The sequence below is a fragment of the Filicampus tigris genome, chromosome 20 (assembly GCF_054856515.1).
Source record: "Filicampus tigris isolate MCC_2025a chromosome 20, RoL_Ftig_1.0, whole genome shotgun sequence".
Taxonomy (NCBI): Eukaryota; Metazoa; Chordata; class Actinopteri; order Syngnathiformes; family Syngnathidae; genus Filicampus; species Filicampus tigris.
In genome coordinates this window covers 2,542,501-2,557,074 of record NC_141236.1, presented here as the reverse complement: position 1 = coordinate 2,557,074, position 14,574 = coordinate 2,542,501, and the positions used below count along the sequence as shown (strand labels likewise).

General features: G+C 38.9%; 1 protein-coding gene across 1 annotated transcript in view; it reads right to left on the bottom strand.

The window, feature by feature from the left end:
• The window catches only part of cdk19 (cyclin dependent kinase 19), a 51,749-nt gene that overhangs the window by 23,785 nt on the left and 13,390 nt on the right, over positions 1-14,574 (bottom strand). The window contains exons 3-4 of the mRNA XM_086019582.1: positions 7,467-7,577; positions 6,874-7,014 (exon numbers count right to left, since the gene is read on the bottom strand). Of these exons, the coding sequence (XP_085875708.1) occupies positions 6,874-7,014; positions 7,467-7,577 (252 nt within the window). The remainder of the gene's footprint in view (positions 1-6,873; positions 7,015-7,466; positions 7,578-14,574) is intronic.

The window sequence follows — 14,574 nt, the reverse complement described above, 5'->3', positions numbered from 1 at the left end:
ATTTCATCTCAGCTTACTCAGTGAAAGGCTTCTTTTTAGGCTTCTTTCTACTCCTCCGTCGACGCGAGCGACAACTGGCGCATTGATTCACGTGACTGATGCATTGTGCTGTTGGTGACAGGTCTGCAACACATGCCACGCACCCATCAGGAATTGTTGCTGCTCTGATTGATCCATTAGGTCACATGTTGCGATGATATACAGTTTCCAACAGAGGAGGGAATGCACCACGCAGCTTGTTGCTGCTGCAAAGCAAACTAGTTTGGCAATAAAATTAAATGCATAGTCTAGTCGTCTCTGTCCCTTTATGGTTGTAGCAGGTATGATATCCATTGTTGTCGCTGTCTTTTTGAAGCGACGCCCCCCCGACTTGGAACTTAACGGTTTCAAAACAACTTGTGTCCGGGAGTATATTAAGCTGCGCGCAGCACTCAAGTATGACGCTGCCACATTAAGGTAGAGTTCATGCACTTCTTCCGGAAATACGCCGTAGCAAACCTGCTGTGTATAGTGGTTTAATGGTATGCTTTTATTTTGAAGGCTGTGAACGAAGGAAAATGTGGAAAATGAATAACTTGTTGAATGCGACTTCTGGCCGTCTGTTGGACGCAAATAATTATACAATACGACAAAACCAACCCGGGGCTCGCAATGGAAGTAAGCACACGCAGTTGGGTGAGTAGTAAAGTACTAGTGGCGCATTTTGAAGCGTGTGCACAGCTGGTTCAAATAGTAAATTAGCCAGCTAATGATCCTTAAAAAGCTTCAGCCGTTAGCATCTCTCCCACGGTGGCGTCAATCACAGACAATTTTTTTCTTGGGGGGGCGGAACGGGGCGGGGGCCGACAATGTTTATGAGTATGGCCGGAGGGTCGCGGCCGGAAGGGTATCCAGGTCAAGGGTGGAGGGTCGCGGCCGTACTGGCAAAAAAGGGTCAAGAGCCCAGCTCTGTTCATTTGTCTTCATTTTAGCGTTAGCTTTACCCAGGGGTCTTCAATCCTGGTCCTCGAGTGCCGGCGTCCTGCCTGTTTTCCATCTCTCCCTGCTGTAACACACTTGATTCAAATGATCAGATAATCATAAAGTTGTATAAAGAGCTGGATAACGATCTTGGTCATTTGAATCAGGTGTGTTGCAGCAGGGAGAGATGGAAAACGGGCAGGACACCGGCCCTTGAGGAACAGGATTGAAGACAACCGGCCTAACCTGTAAGACCAAAACATTTATATATACAGTAATAAATCGGACAGTGTTTATTGCAAAAGAAATTCATTTATTGCCTGTTTGTTGATTTTTTTTGTATATAATTTGCAATCCCACTATTGAGGGGGGGGGGGGGGGGTTGCAATTAAATTATTTTGCAAAATCCTTCCGCTCTAGTTTGTACATGTTTCCACATGGATGCGCCCTAAAATACCAATGCTCGATATGATGTAACAAACTTTCCACGATTTGGTAATGCCAAAAGGCTGAGCGATGTTTGTTCTGAAAATCTGTCACAAATCACGAATCGCTGTTTTTTTTTCCCCTACAGGCTAGTTTTCTTTTTTCTTCACTTTTTGTAAAGGCATGTTCGACGCATTTTTCTTTTATTTGCAGATATAAAAAGGCTTTTTGCGCTTTCCTGACTTTTTAAACAAAATCCTATCATTCTGAACACAACTGTATGAGTTCCTAACTAATGATATTACTTAATACTGCACACAAGTCTCTCAGAATAATAAATGCTTCAATTGGTTCTTTACCAAACATGTTTTCAGGCCACAACATCCATTAACAATTGGGCAGTTTGATAAATATATCCATTGCTGAAGGGAAATAAATGTGATGAGTCCAACATTCTCTTGTCCAATCGTATCTGCGTCTTTGTCCAAAAACTGGGCCAGCTGAGGAGCCAGAAGATCGCTTATGCAACCGAATGAATCAGTTGATAACAAAGCTTCCTTCAGCAAAACACACCTCTGCTTTCAAAGTATTACTGTAAATCGCTCACATTATTGACCTAATGTTGCCCTGTTCCTGGAAAAAGTTTCTGTATCTCATTTCTATTTGTTGAATGATTATCTTTAACCTGGAAATGAAAATAGACTGGAAGACTTTTGTTGTGGATTTTAATGAAAAATAATTACCATTTTCATTGTTTTAGTTTTTTTTCTTCATAATATTATTGATGTCCCCGTTCTTAGGAGACAATTTTGAGTTAATGGTATTGCGCCGTTCTATAGGAAACTGGTAACTTTCAGTGTACCCCAGAGCGGAGATTTATTCATTTTATTCATTTTTAAAAAGTGTTTGTTTTTTCGATATTATAGGGAATGAAGGCGTCTTTTCCAGAATAAAAGGTGTGATATTATGTACATAAAATTGTATTTCTTTAAATCCACCAGACAAAATACTTTCTTCCCTTCTTATAATATTACGATATTTTATCCTGACAAAACGTGTTTTTGTTCTTGTAAAGATCATTTAAAAACATTCTTATTCTGACAGCATTACTTTTTAGCAAATATCTTTGTCCAAATGTTTTTTTTTTTTAATGGTATCATGACAGAGTCATTTTCAACCAGAAAACATATACATATATAGTATAAAAATATACATTGAATCAAACGAAATGATCGATTTACTGGATATGTAAAACCTGCAGCTCAAATACACACCCTAACCGTAATGGGCTCATGTGGCTGTTAAAACAGACCATATATGGGGTCATGTCTAACATGAGTAATCGAGAACTGTGAATCAATCGGCGGGAAAACAGTTCCATCCTGGGTCTGTTGCTGCAAGACGCAAATACACTGCAGCAATAGATCACTTTCAGGGATCCTCCCTGTGAAAGTGATAGTTGGTACAGCCCAGTGAGCCTTTTGCTGTGGTCTGCAAAGCTGCTCAGTTAGCATCTTGACAGCACAAGCTTGAGGCTGTTACGTAACCCCCATGGGGGCGTGCGGCTGGGAGGCTAGTGAGCCCCTCCGGTGTAGCTTGTGGTGGGTGGGACATAGGAGAAGGAGGAGGACAAGTGGGGGATGGGAAACATGCAGTGGTGCAATGCAAAGCATGTGGCGGAGTCAAGCTACACGATGTAGGGGAAGCAAAACATGCTAAACATGTTATGGAGCAAAAGGAATGCTTGTTGGCCGTCCACTTAAAATGGGAATCACCGCAACATAAATCAACAACGTAATCTCAAAGTAAACAATGTGCCCTTGTCCGATTTATTTTTACTCACAAAGAGCCAGTCACCTGCTCACAGTTGATAATCTGCCCAACAAAGACAAATGCGACAACAAAATCGTGAGAATTACGATAGCATAGCCCAGCGGCAACAATGGCAGGAAGCCCTGGAAATGAACCAACCTTAAATAATAATACTGCAGTACATTGTTATCAAATCAGATAGGTTAGGTTCTAACAATGGACAATTTCATCCAACTGCGGCAGAAATTGGGGGAAAAAAGGACGAAAGTGCAAACACTACACGCTAAACGCTACAAAAAATAGCAGGCTTTAAAATCTGTGCCAAAATCCCAAAACAGTTTTTATCTTCTCACAGTTTTAGAGGTTGAAAAGAAAAAGGTATTGTGCAATGATTTTTTTTAAACGGTAAACTACAGCGTACCAAATTAAACGTATTCAGAATATTATACAGCACATTACAATCACTGATTTCACAAACCGTTAGCATGTAATACTGAATTCTTCTGTGACTTACATTCGTGTTCAAGTCTTCCTGCAGGTAAGACCACACCATCAATGATTGGCTTATCAGTCACTGATATAGAATTATTGGGTGGTATGCGGCTAACTCAATATACACAGACAGCACCCCTGATTGGTGGTCATGTGACTCAGTCAGGACATTTACAGGTACAGCACAAGCCGAGTGGTCAATGGGGCATATTTATCGCGCTGAACAACTTGTATAACTTGTACTTGCACAAGTGTATGTGTGCGGTAACGAGGCAAAACGTCTTCTGAGAAAAGCAGAACAGACCAGTTGTGTTCAATTTAATGCCCTGAGAATGAAATGACTTGGATGAATGAGAATACTCATAGGCACGAGTTCTGCCTTGGCTTGTGGTTATGGTGGAAAAAAAAAACAGGCAGAGGAAATATTGCTCAATGCTTTTTTTGTGTGACAACTGACAACACAATACTTTTGACACTATATGATGAGGGTCCTCACTGAATTATTTTGAAAATGGATTGAATACATTCCGATGTGTTGATTTAGTATTTGAAAACAAAACTCTCCCATACAGGCATTTATATCAAAAGTGTTCATCGATTACATGATGATTACGTCTAAATTGTGGTTGCATATGTTGCATTTAATTAAACAGATTCACTATATTTAGGGCGAGAGGCACAGATGGTCTTACTTTTTAATTGTCATCAACGATCCAATCAGAAAATGGTCATAACTTATTTACTGTACAGTTGACGCCCGCTAATCGCAGGGTGATGCCCATGAATAGCCAAAATGTGGGCATAATTTTTGCCTTTTTTTTTTTCTTTTTTTTTTTTTTACAAAGGTTCAAGGCGCAAAAGAGGGACCATCTGTAAATGACAAGGAAGTTGAATCCCATTTAGCTTGTAAGGGTGACCCTCTCGAGCACTGTCACCTGTCTGGGACGGTTTCCTGGATACCTGAAGTCAATACAGCCAATGTTAAGAAAAATAATGCACATATTGAAATACAAAATTTTCCAAAAAATTGGGCTAAGGCCTTAAAGCGGAAGTCAACGCATTTTTTTCCCAAGAATATGTTCTATGTAAGCCCACTAGGTGAAACAGGGCATTCTGATAAATATTTCATTCATAAATGTTAATCCATTCGTTTTTAGCCATCTCTGGGGGCGGCCATTTTGTCTTCTGTCGACTGAAAATGACATCACAATTGCTCACAACGACCAATCGCGGCTGACCTGTTTCTTTCCTTTCAAGCCTTTCAAGCCCAGGAACTTACTTATATTTTTAAAAATGTTCTTTAAACGTTAGGGACAGTCTGAAAATGTCTGGGACTGAATTTAAAGTGGACTTACTTTCTGACGTCAGAACGCGGGATGATGTGTTTAACACCCTATGTGAAAATGACTGAATTAACACTTTATAGCAATTTCAGTCCAAGGCTACTACATTGTATGAAAAAGCAAAGCTCGTTGCACAATTGATCAACTAAAACTGTCAAAGAGACAATCATCTGACGTCTGCAATGTATGCTTCCTGATCCTGGCAGATTTACATGATGTGACGTCCAGCTGTCACATGACCTAGCATTGCTGAGAATTACGTAAGAGCGGACAACAGCAGAAGAAGCCTGTGAATAAATTGACGCTTAGTGCCGGGTATCTGATAAAGTTAAGGCCTTGAATTGCTGACCTTCACTCCCCGACTGAGAAGTGTACATAGAGAAGAATCAACATCCACCGCTTGCATCATTATTAGTCATTTACGCTCTGCCGGCATCAACTCAAATTATAAAAATGTGTCGGCAGATTTTATCACTTCATATTGTTCTTTAATTTTTAATCTAATTTACTTTTGGCCATGTCGGGTGAGTAAACTGTGATCTAAATTTCGGACAATTCAGGTGGAAATCCTGTCATTCTAATCCAAAGAAAGTCTGGATGTGCTCATATTCTTCTTTGTAAAAGAAGAAAACCAAAATTGTGGGAAAGCCAAAGCGGAGACGATCACACAGGAATGAGTGTGTTGTGGCCTGAGAGAGGGAATACAAATTGGCTATGCCAGGCTCTTTGATGTTTGAGTCTTCCTTATTTGTGCGCGTTATTCCCAAAATAAAAAGCAGCTGCTGTGATTTGCGATCTTGCACTGCACTTTGTTTTATTTGTTTTTCAGATAAGGACTGGAGAGCTTTCAACTTTGCTGCCCCCGCAGCACGGAATACTGAAACTCTGTGACGGTATTCCAATTGGAGCTTTCCATTCAAACTGGGGGACTACCATCTTGAGACCGCTGAACAATAACTGAAAGTTTAAATTATTGTTTGTTGTTCTGTTGTAGCTACTGCACCACTTTTGTTTTACTCTATACTAGGGCCGAACGATTTAGAAGAAAAATGTTGTTTCCCCTTCAATATTGTGATTGCAAATTAATATGGGATTATTTTTTTCAAGGTCCTCTAGCCATTTATTTATTTTTTACAAAACACAAGCAATAAATTCCAACATATTATAATAAGCAATATCAGATTTATTATATATAAATGTTTTGGTCTTGTAGTTTAGGTTTATGCAAAAATAAAGGCAAATGAGCCATGAATTACAGTGGGCCTGCTGGGAACATATTCTTGAAAAAATATGTTTGGGTTGACTTCCGCTTTAAGCACTGAACTTAGCTAGACACGATATAAATAAATAAATGAAACATTGTATGTACTGTACATAAAAGAGCCTACCGACTGACCAAAATGAAGCATTTTTTTTTTTTTCAAAATTGCAATCTTTGCAATTTGAAAAACTGCATTCTAACATTGACCTCGATTTGAATTCGATTCATTGTTCAGCCCTGCCGTGACTTCCTTGTTCTTTTGACTACGGCAGAAAGTTGAACTACATCTCGCACGGGTCGCCAGTCAATCACAGAGACTAGCGACCATTCTCGCTCACATTCACGCCATCAGCGAGTGGGCACTCGAGAAACGCCGCCTGCACGTAAGACAGCCAATTGAACCACTAGCCCAACCTGGCTGTGTCTTTGTCTCAATGGGCTTCAGCCGAATACCCAAATATGGTCACTAATGGCAACCAAAAAACAAAACCACATAAAACTAGGCATTAAGGACAATAGCCAATGTATTCAAGTCATGGGAAAGTGGAGTAGTGAAGCTAAATGAATGTAGCTGCTCACCAGATCCCTGTGGAGGACCCAGTTGGCGTGGAGGTAATGGATCCCATCCAGAATCTGATACAGCAGAGACTTCACCATCCCTCGGGGCAGCTGCATGGGCTTTTTGTTGGCCTTGGAGGCACGATGGAACTTGATGATATGCTGAAAGAAAGACAAAAGAATTTGGAATTTTGACTCAGTGTAAAGCCACCTTGTATTCATTTGACTAATACCAAAATCAAAAAGAAGAAGTAATGCAAATCAGGCTTTGATTTTTAAGTATGGTTTATTTTGTTTACATTTGACGGTCCAAAGTTATTTCAGTGACTATTGTGGGTTTTTGTCGTGAGCGGAAGGATACGAGCAATTTCGCAAACTCACTATTGCGGCAATATTTTACCTTGAAATCTGCGTATTCATGGGCTTATTTTTGCCACAATGATTTGATTTCCATTTCTACTACAGAGGCAACAATGCTGCTACAGAATGTAAAATAATGTGTCTATCAGATCATCACAATTGGCATACAAGCCTGTACGTTTGACACTTTTTGAAAATCCTGCCGGACAGACGTGCAGCATGGCATGTAACATGAACATAGAGGAAAAACTCACCCAAAGGTCATGTTCGGCATAGTCTAACAGGAGCGAAACCTTTCGGTCACTGTGGGACAGGAACACTTTCTGCAGGGCAATCACGTTTGGATGTTTCAATTCTCGTAACAGCTGGGGGACACAAGAAAAATGTCTCAGAACGGGGCCACTGCCAAGACAACACAATACAAGCACAGCTTCCCGAAATAGGGTCGGAAAAAAATGGATTTACTAGTTCTGAAAAATATTGAAAGTAGTGGAAATAATCCGATTGTAAAATAGATCCTCCAAAGTCTAATGCTTCTATGGTTGTACAAAATGGAATTCAACCACATTTTTATGCTTTTACATTTGGGAATAAATTTACCGGTGCCCCTCTGTTAATGAAAGAAAAAACACATTGGATATATTAATAACATGAATTGGACAAAAGAAATAATAAAATCTTCTGTTACCATTCATATAATCCCTCTCTTCAATTTGTCATCAATTTTCCTCCTGCGGGCACATGTCGTGGGGATCTCAAATTTCTGTGCAATAACATAAAGCTGCTCAGAGATGGTTTCATCGCTTTTATCTTGAAAACGCTTGTTTATAATTTCCTTTCGAATCTTCCTGTGGTCCATGTTTAGTTTGGTACACATCATGTCACCAAACAGCACAGTGACTAATCGTCACACTTTATTGACTCGGTAAAAATGTGAATTTACTTGTGATGCTAATTAGAGGACACACCTTGGTAGGACATGTGCCTATGGCAGTGCCTCTCAATTATTTTCTTTCATGCCGCCAAAACATTTTGCGCATCCCTAACTCTTCGCCACGACTACAGATCAGTATCATTTGTCTATAAAATTGTTATAAGTACACCACTGCATAACATTGTATCCTTTTTAACATTAAGGAAAACAAAAAGAATGAAGGGGTCTCTTAAGGGTTTGTACACTAAACTTCATGTCTCCTGCTCTGTGGTGGCCTCTTTTTTGTAAATAATTGTGTTGAATCACAATTGAAAAGCAATGTCTGATTTTCATTGGTTCATTTTCAATCCGTTTTTTTAATTGATTATTACGTTACAGTCAGATTCAAGTTGTTTCTGTGTCAATGGGTGGGTTTTTCTTTCCTAAACACAGCGGGACCAACAATTTTGTCAATGGGTATAAAATAGAGATAGACCGATATGCTTTTTGCAGGGCCGATAGTATACTGATTATTAGTCAAAGGGGGCCTATAACCGATATTTGGAGCCTTTCATTTTCAGTAAAAAGGAAAATATTGGCATCAAAGAAACATTTTCTCTTAACTTTGTTGCAACATCTTTAAGCATGTTTATTGAAGAATGTTTCAGGTTTGCATAATGGTGATTTATTAAAAACTATTATTCCAATAATTTTTTGGCAATATACATCTCTGTTATAAAATTCGAACAAAAAGTTCAGGGAGCACCCAAGGTTGTCAGCATGTCTTAAAAAGTTAAATGAAAACTTAAACAATAGCTCCATGTAGTTTTCTACAGTAAATGAAGTCCTTCAAAATTTCAAAATGACAGAAATGGTAAACTTTCACATGTCTTTGTTTTGATTTCCACAGTTTTAAATTGATTTATTATCGGCTAGCAGAGTTTTAAAAAAGGCCGATGCCGATATTCGACAAAAAGCCAAATATCGGGCTGGCCGATAATCGGTCTATCCCTAGTATATAAAAGTCACACTTTGTTCCACTAAAATACGAACTTCTGAACCCTCAGTTAAAAGATTATTAAGTGATTCATTTCTGGACATGTGTTTTCTGTTTTCTGTTGTTATTGTTTTTTGCAACACTTTTTCCAGTTAGATCCATTATGATGTGATGCCAGTATATCACACATGCCCTCAAGGTACCGAAGGAAACCTGACATGCGGCGAGCTAAGGAAACGTCTTATTCACTTTTTCTTTGGCTTTTCCCCATTTACTGCAAAAGAAGGACTCGCCTCAACTGATGCTTACAAAAGCACAAGAGAAGAAACACAAATAACAGGCTGTGCAACTAAATTTGAGAAAGCCTTGCTGCGGGACATTATTGACTTTGCACAGCAAACATTTATTTCAACAAAACAAGTAGAAGCAAACGCTCTAACTTCCACACAGCTTGACACGTTCCTATTTTTGCACAAGAATTGAGGGATGATGTAGAAAATGGAAATGTATTCATTTGCATTCCCCTTATTACTTAGAGGAAAACAGACAACACCTTCTATGTACTCCACATCCCTGATTTGTGAAAAATTCCATTTCTAAAGTGGTGCCATAATCCAGGTTTGTTCATAATTCAGAATGTGACGTAGTCTATCACCTCTGCTAATTTGTTATCTGTATGAAAAATACTTCCTAAATATAAAATAATTATTAAAGTACAGTATAGGTCAACCCAAAAAAATTCTTTACAATGATATGTTCTATGCGCCTCCACGAGTCTAAGACATTCTGATTGCATTTGTGGTATTCGAGTTAAGCAGCAGAATCCACCCATTTTTAGCCATCTCAGGTGGCGGCCATTTTGTCACTCGCTGTCGACAGAAAACGACATCACAGTTGCTTAGGGCTAAAGTAACAATCAATCACGGCTCACCTGTTTTGTGAAGCTAAGCCATGATTGGTTGTTACCGGAGCGCTGCACTGGACTTCTTGTGCCAAGTGACGATGTATTCTTGGATCATGTACCCTTCATAACTTCAAAATGTCGGGAACCCCTGTATCCTGTATGTTTGACTACTGACTATAGACTGTAGACTGTAGATATGAGTGTGAATGGTTGTTTGTACACTATACATTTGCCTTGTAATTGACTGGAGACTAGTCTTGTCACAATACAAAAATGTGTACTTTGATACTATACCTGCATAAAATAACAAAAGTAGTCAAATTAAATATTAGGATATGGTCAATAAGAAAATTACATTTTAAACAGTGGAGAGAGCACGGAATGGTGCGGTAAAAGTTCCTTGCTATCGTCCTATTGTGCAGACAATTACACATCAAGTAAAAAAAAAAATTGTGTTACTGATATGAGGCTGTTTTCAGGTTTGAAAGTAGTAAGCCTCATAAAATCAAGTGGACCAGTGAAGCCCAGGGCACAGGACAGGACATGATAGCAAAGAGAGGGTATTTAGTTGAGAGGTTTTTCTCCGCCTCCCAATAAATGAATAAACAATAAGGACGTAACGATTCACTCAAGCACCAATTCGTTTCTATTTTCAGTTCCCGATTTTCAATTCGATTCAATTTTTTTTAAAATTGCTACCATGCTTGTCTCTGTGCACTAGTGTGGTTCTGCAGCCATCCTCAAACCTCAATGACTTTGGGTGCAAAATCATAACTTCATCTACACATTCAAAATGTGCTATGCATCTGGAATTAAAAAACGTTTCAAGACATCATTTTCTAGAAGAATTTGATCTACTCGATTTTCGACGGGACGAATCGATTTTAAATCATTAATCATTGCATCCCTAATAAATAAATAAATATACTGAGTCAATGGCTGAACAAATTGACCTGGCCCTGACATATTAAGTAAAGGCATCTTTGTAAACTTGTAACGTTTGGGCTCATGAGATGATGACTATCCATAAGTCAGCAATAGAGATACAGTAATGTCTTAAAGAGGGTAGAACATGAAAATTTTACTGTAAAAGTTACACACACAAAAAACAAATGCTTGTTTAAAAAACAAAAAATGCTGTGTATGTACTTTTTAGGTAGAACCCTGTACTTAAAAATGTAATATATGTTCAAAAACATTATCATTTGCAATGTTTGAATAAAAAAAAACCTTCTGCAGTAGACACAAAGTAAGACACTTGCTGCAAAGTGCGAGAGTGGAATACAAAGAGTGAATGTGGACATTTATGGAAACAAAATGATTTCATGAATTTAAATCTTCTGTCTCTGGATTTATGTAGCATTTAAAAAAAAACATTGAACAAAAACTATAAAACACATGTAAATATTTCACAGAAAAAGCGCGACGGTATTCCACTTGGAGCTTACTCCAATACCAGTGGGGGCGCGGAATAGGAATGTGTGCGAGTGATAATAACAGAACCACTGATGTCTCAATTTGAGCAAGAAAAAACCCTGCTAGTGTCAGTTCAGTTCCGTTTCGGCGGTCTACCCTTTTACCTCATTTACTCCGCACCCACAGGTTCAACCATGAACTTGTTTTTACAGTATTATCTTTTACATTACCATAGCAGAGGCATGTGATTTTCTGCTTTTTGTCAGGACAAAGGTTCCATCTTCAAACCCTTTTCTGAGAACCATATTTTAACATTCAAAAAAACAGACTGTCTCAATCTGCAATGGATTTTCACAGCCATCATCCTTTGGAACGGCCTATCTAGTTAATAAAGAATCTGATCGCTCCACTGGATCTTATTTTATGGAAGCATTCGGCTAACTGGCAAGCTTGACAGACGGCTCTTGGAACTGGGATAGGAACATTGCATAAGATCTGGTCTTAACTTATCAACTTGTTATTGTGATCAGAACAATCATCAGCAGACACCCATATTGGCCCAAGGGACCACTCAAGTTATGACGTAAGAGCGGATGCTTGTCTGACTCAAAAGTTACAACAGTGTCTTTGGGAGGTTCTGTCATCCTACCAAACAAGAGGTATTTGCTATGAGGAAAAACGAGAAAATCAGCTTCAAAGTGAGCACATGCTCCTCACAAAGAAACTGACAGAGAAATTCACAATATGCCACTTAAAACCTTCAGCCAAACGTCACCCAGTAACAAAATAAGCCCGGTCCGGGAAAGGCAGGGATCATTAAATTTTCATCCTGACAGAAGCAGATACCTATTTCATAGTCAGCGCCTTTCCAAATAAGACTTACAAATAGTTTTTACAAAACGTTTTTATTCTCATGCTAAACTTATCGTAACAGTTGAGGAATGCCAGCAATGTCTATAGACAATTAGCGTCTTGAGTCATTTCCTACCTACTGCCTGGAAAAGTATCTTATTACATAGGAGTCATCTTATGTTCTATTGTAGATTCACCAGCTGTATGCAAATCTCGCTAACTGCGAGTTGGCTGAGATTCTGTCCATGTTCAAATTCTGTGCATCATTAACTAGCTCAATTAGAGCCTTTTGCCGTCTTGACGTCCTTACCCTAAATTCATAGACAGAGATTTTGTCCTTCAGTCATCATCCGACAATTCAGCCAAGATGGTCCGATGTCAATTAATAAAATAAAATAATAATAATGTAGTCTAGTTCCCCAGGTTCAATTTGGTTCAGTTCAGTACGGTACTGAACAGCACCAGTCGCTAGGGCTGTGGAATTCAATTACAATTACGATTATTATACTCCATGCTTACAAAATTGTAAAAATCATAAAAAACAATTATTAATATGCATTTATATCCAACACACTGTGTTTGTTTACACAGGGAAATCATACTTGAATTCATACAGTTGCAACTTTTTTTTCTTTTTATAATAACTAATTTGATAAATTTTTGGGGTACAAAAGGAACTTACATAACTACAGTGTTTCAAAAAAATGTGTCTTTATATTTTTTACATTGAAGCATTTTCTTGTTGTGTACCAAAAAATAAATAATCGTTTGAATAATCGTGATTTCAATTATTACCAAAATAATATTTTTTTTGATAATCGAGCAGCCCTATGAGGGTATGGTTTGTGAAGCATGAACCTAAACATGCACCTGTCCATTGACTGGTTGACGGAAATGTAATGTGTAGAGCTTAAAGTGGAAGTCAACCCAAACATATTTTTTTCCAGAATATTTTCTAGAAGCAGGGGGTTTAAATGTTTACTAACAAAAACGAGGACAAAAAAATCTTGAAAAGTCCAAAACTCAAAGTAGCAAAGAAACGCTAAGAAACAAAACATAACACTGGGAGAAACAAAACAACCTGACGGCGACAATGATCCGACAAGGACAGAACAAAAACTAGGAACTTAAATACAAGCATACTGACAAGACAACGAGAAACACCTGGACGAGACACACAAGGTCGAAGGGAGCTGATTGGCTAACACAAAGGGGTGGAATGCAGACAGGCGGACACAATCATTGACGAGACAGACACAGAATTCTGAGAAAACAAAATTAAAAAAGCCCAAACATAACAATTCCACAAATGCTAAATTAATCAGATTGCCGTGTTTCAACCAGTGGGCCTGCTGGGAACATATTCTTGAAAAAAATATGTTTGGGTTGACTTCTGCTTTAAATCCGGGAGAGCGTATACGTCATTTTCTATTTATTATTTAATTCTCGGCCTCTGAACCAATGAAATGCATCAGAATATACATGTGACGTGTCGTAAGCCCACGGAGGATGTTCCGGAATTCTTCCAGGTGATAACAGCGGACCCCGCGGTTGCGGGAGCTCTTAAATGAGTAACAGCAGTGACATAGCAATCGTAGTCTTTGAACCAGTAGAACCAGTCGAACGTGACATATGGTTAAGATATATGTTTGTAGACAATGATAATATCGACGTCTTTGGAACAGAAAAGAGGATGGTAATTACCACTTTTAATTAAAAGTAACGCTTCTCTGGCACTGACTTTATTGTTACCTCTTCGATTGAAACAGTAGGTGTTGAATTTCTGGGAAAACTTCAGGTTTTCAAGGGTAATTCCAAAGACCACCTTAGGTTTTGGGAAGCTGCTGAGCCAGGCGCTTTAGGCCTTAATGGGTACATTAGAATGCCTTGTTTCAACCAGTGGGCCTGCATAGAACATATTCTTGAAAAACATATGTTTGGGTCGACTTCCCCTTTAATGTAGAGCATTAAAACCATCTGTTGGCCCCGGGCATCTAGTGTGCTTCGCACGCTACTGCAACCGCCACTCCCAGCATCATCTCTACAACTCTCCAACGACTCTACAGCAAGAAAAACATGTGTACGGGCAGAAAAGTCGTTGCCGTGGAGCACCGCACGTTCCCACGGTCATTTCCCTCTTGATCCATCTGAACGTGAGCGTACACCCCGGTCTTGTACGTACGCGCCCTTTGTAGATGAGGCCCCAGGTGATCGGATTATGAGTTCAATCAGAACCTTGACTGTTGTACGGTTCCTCCAATTGTTAACATGGGAATCATA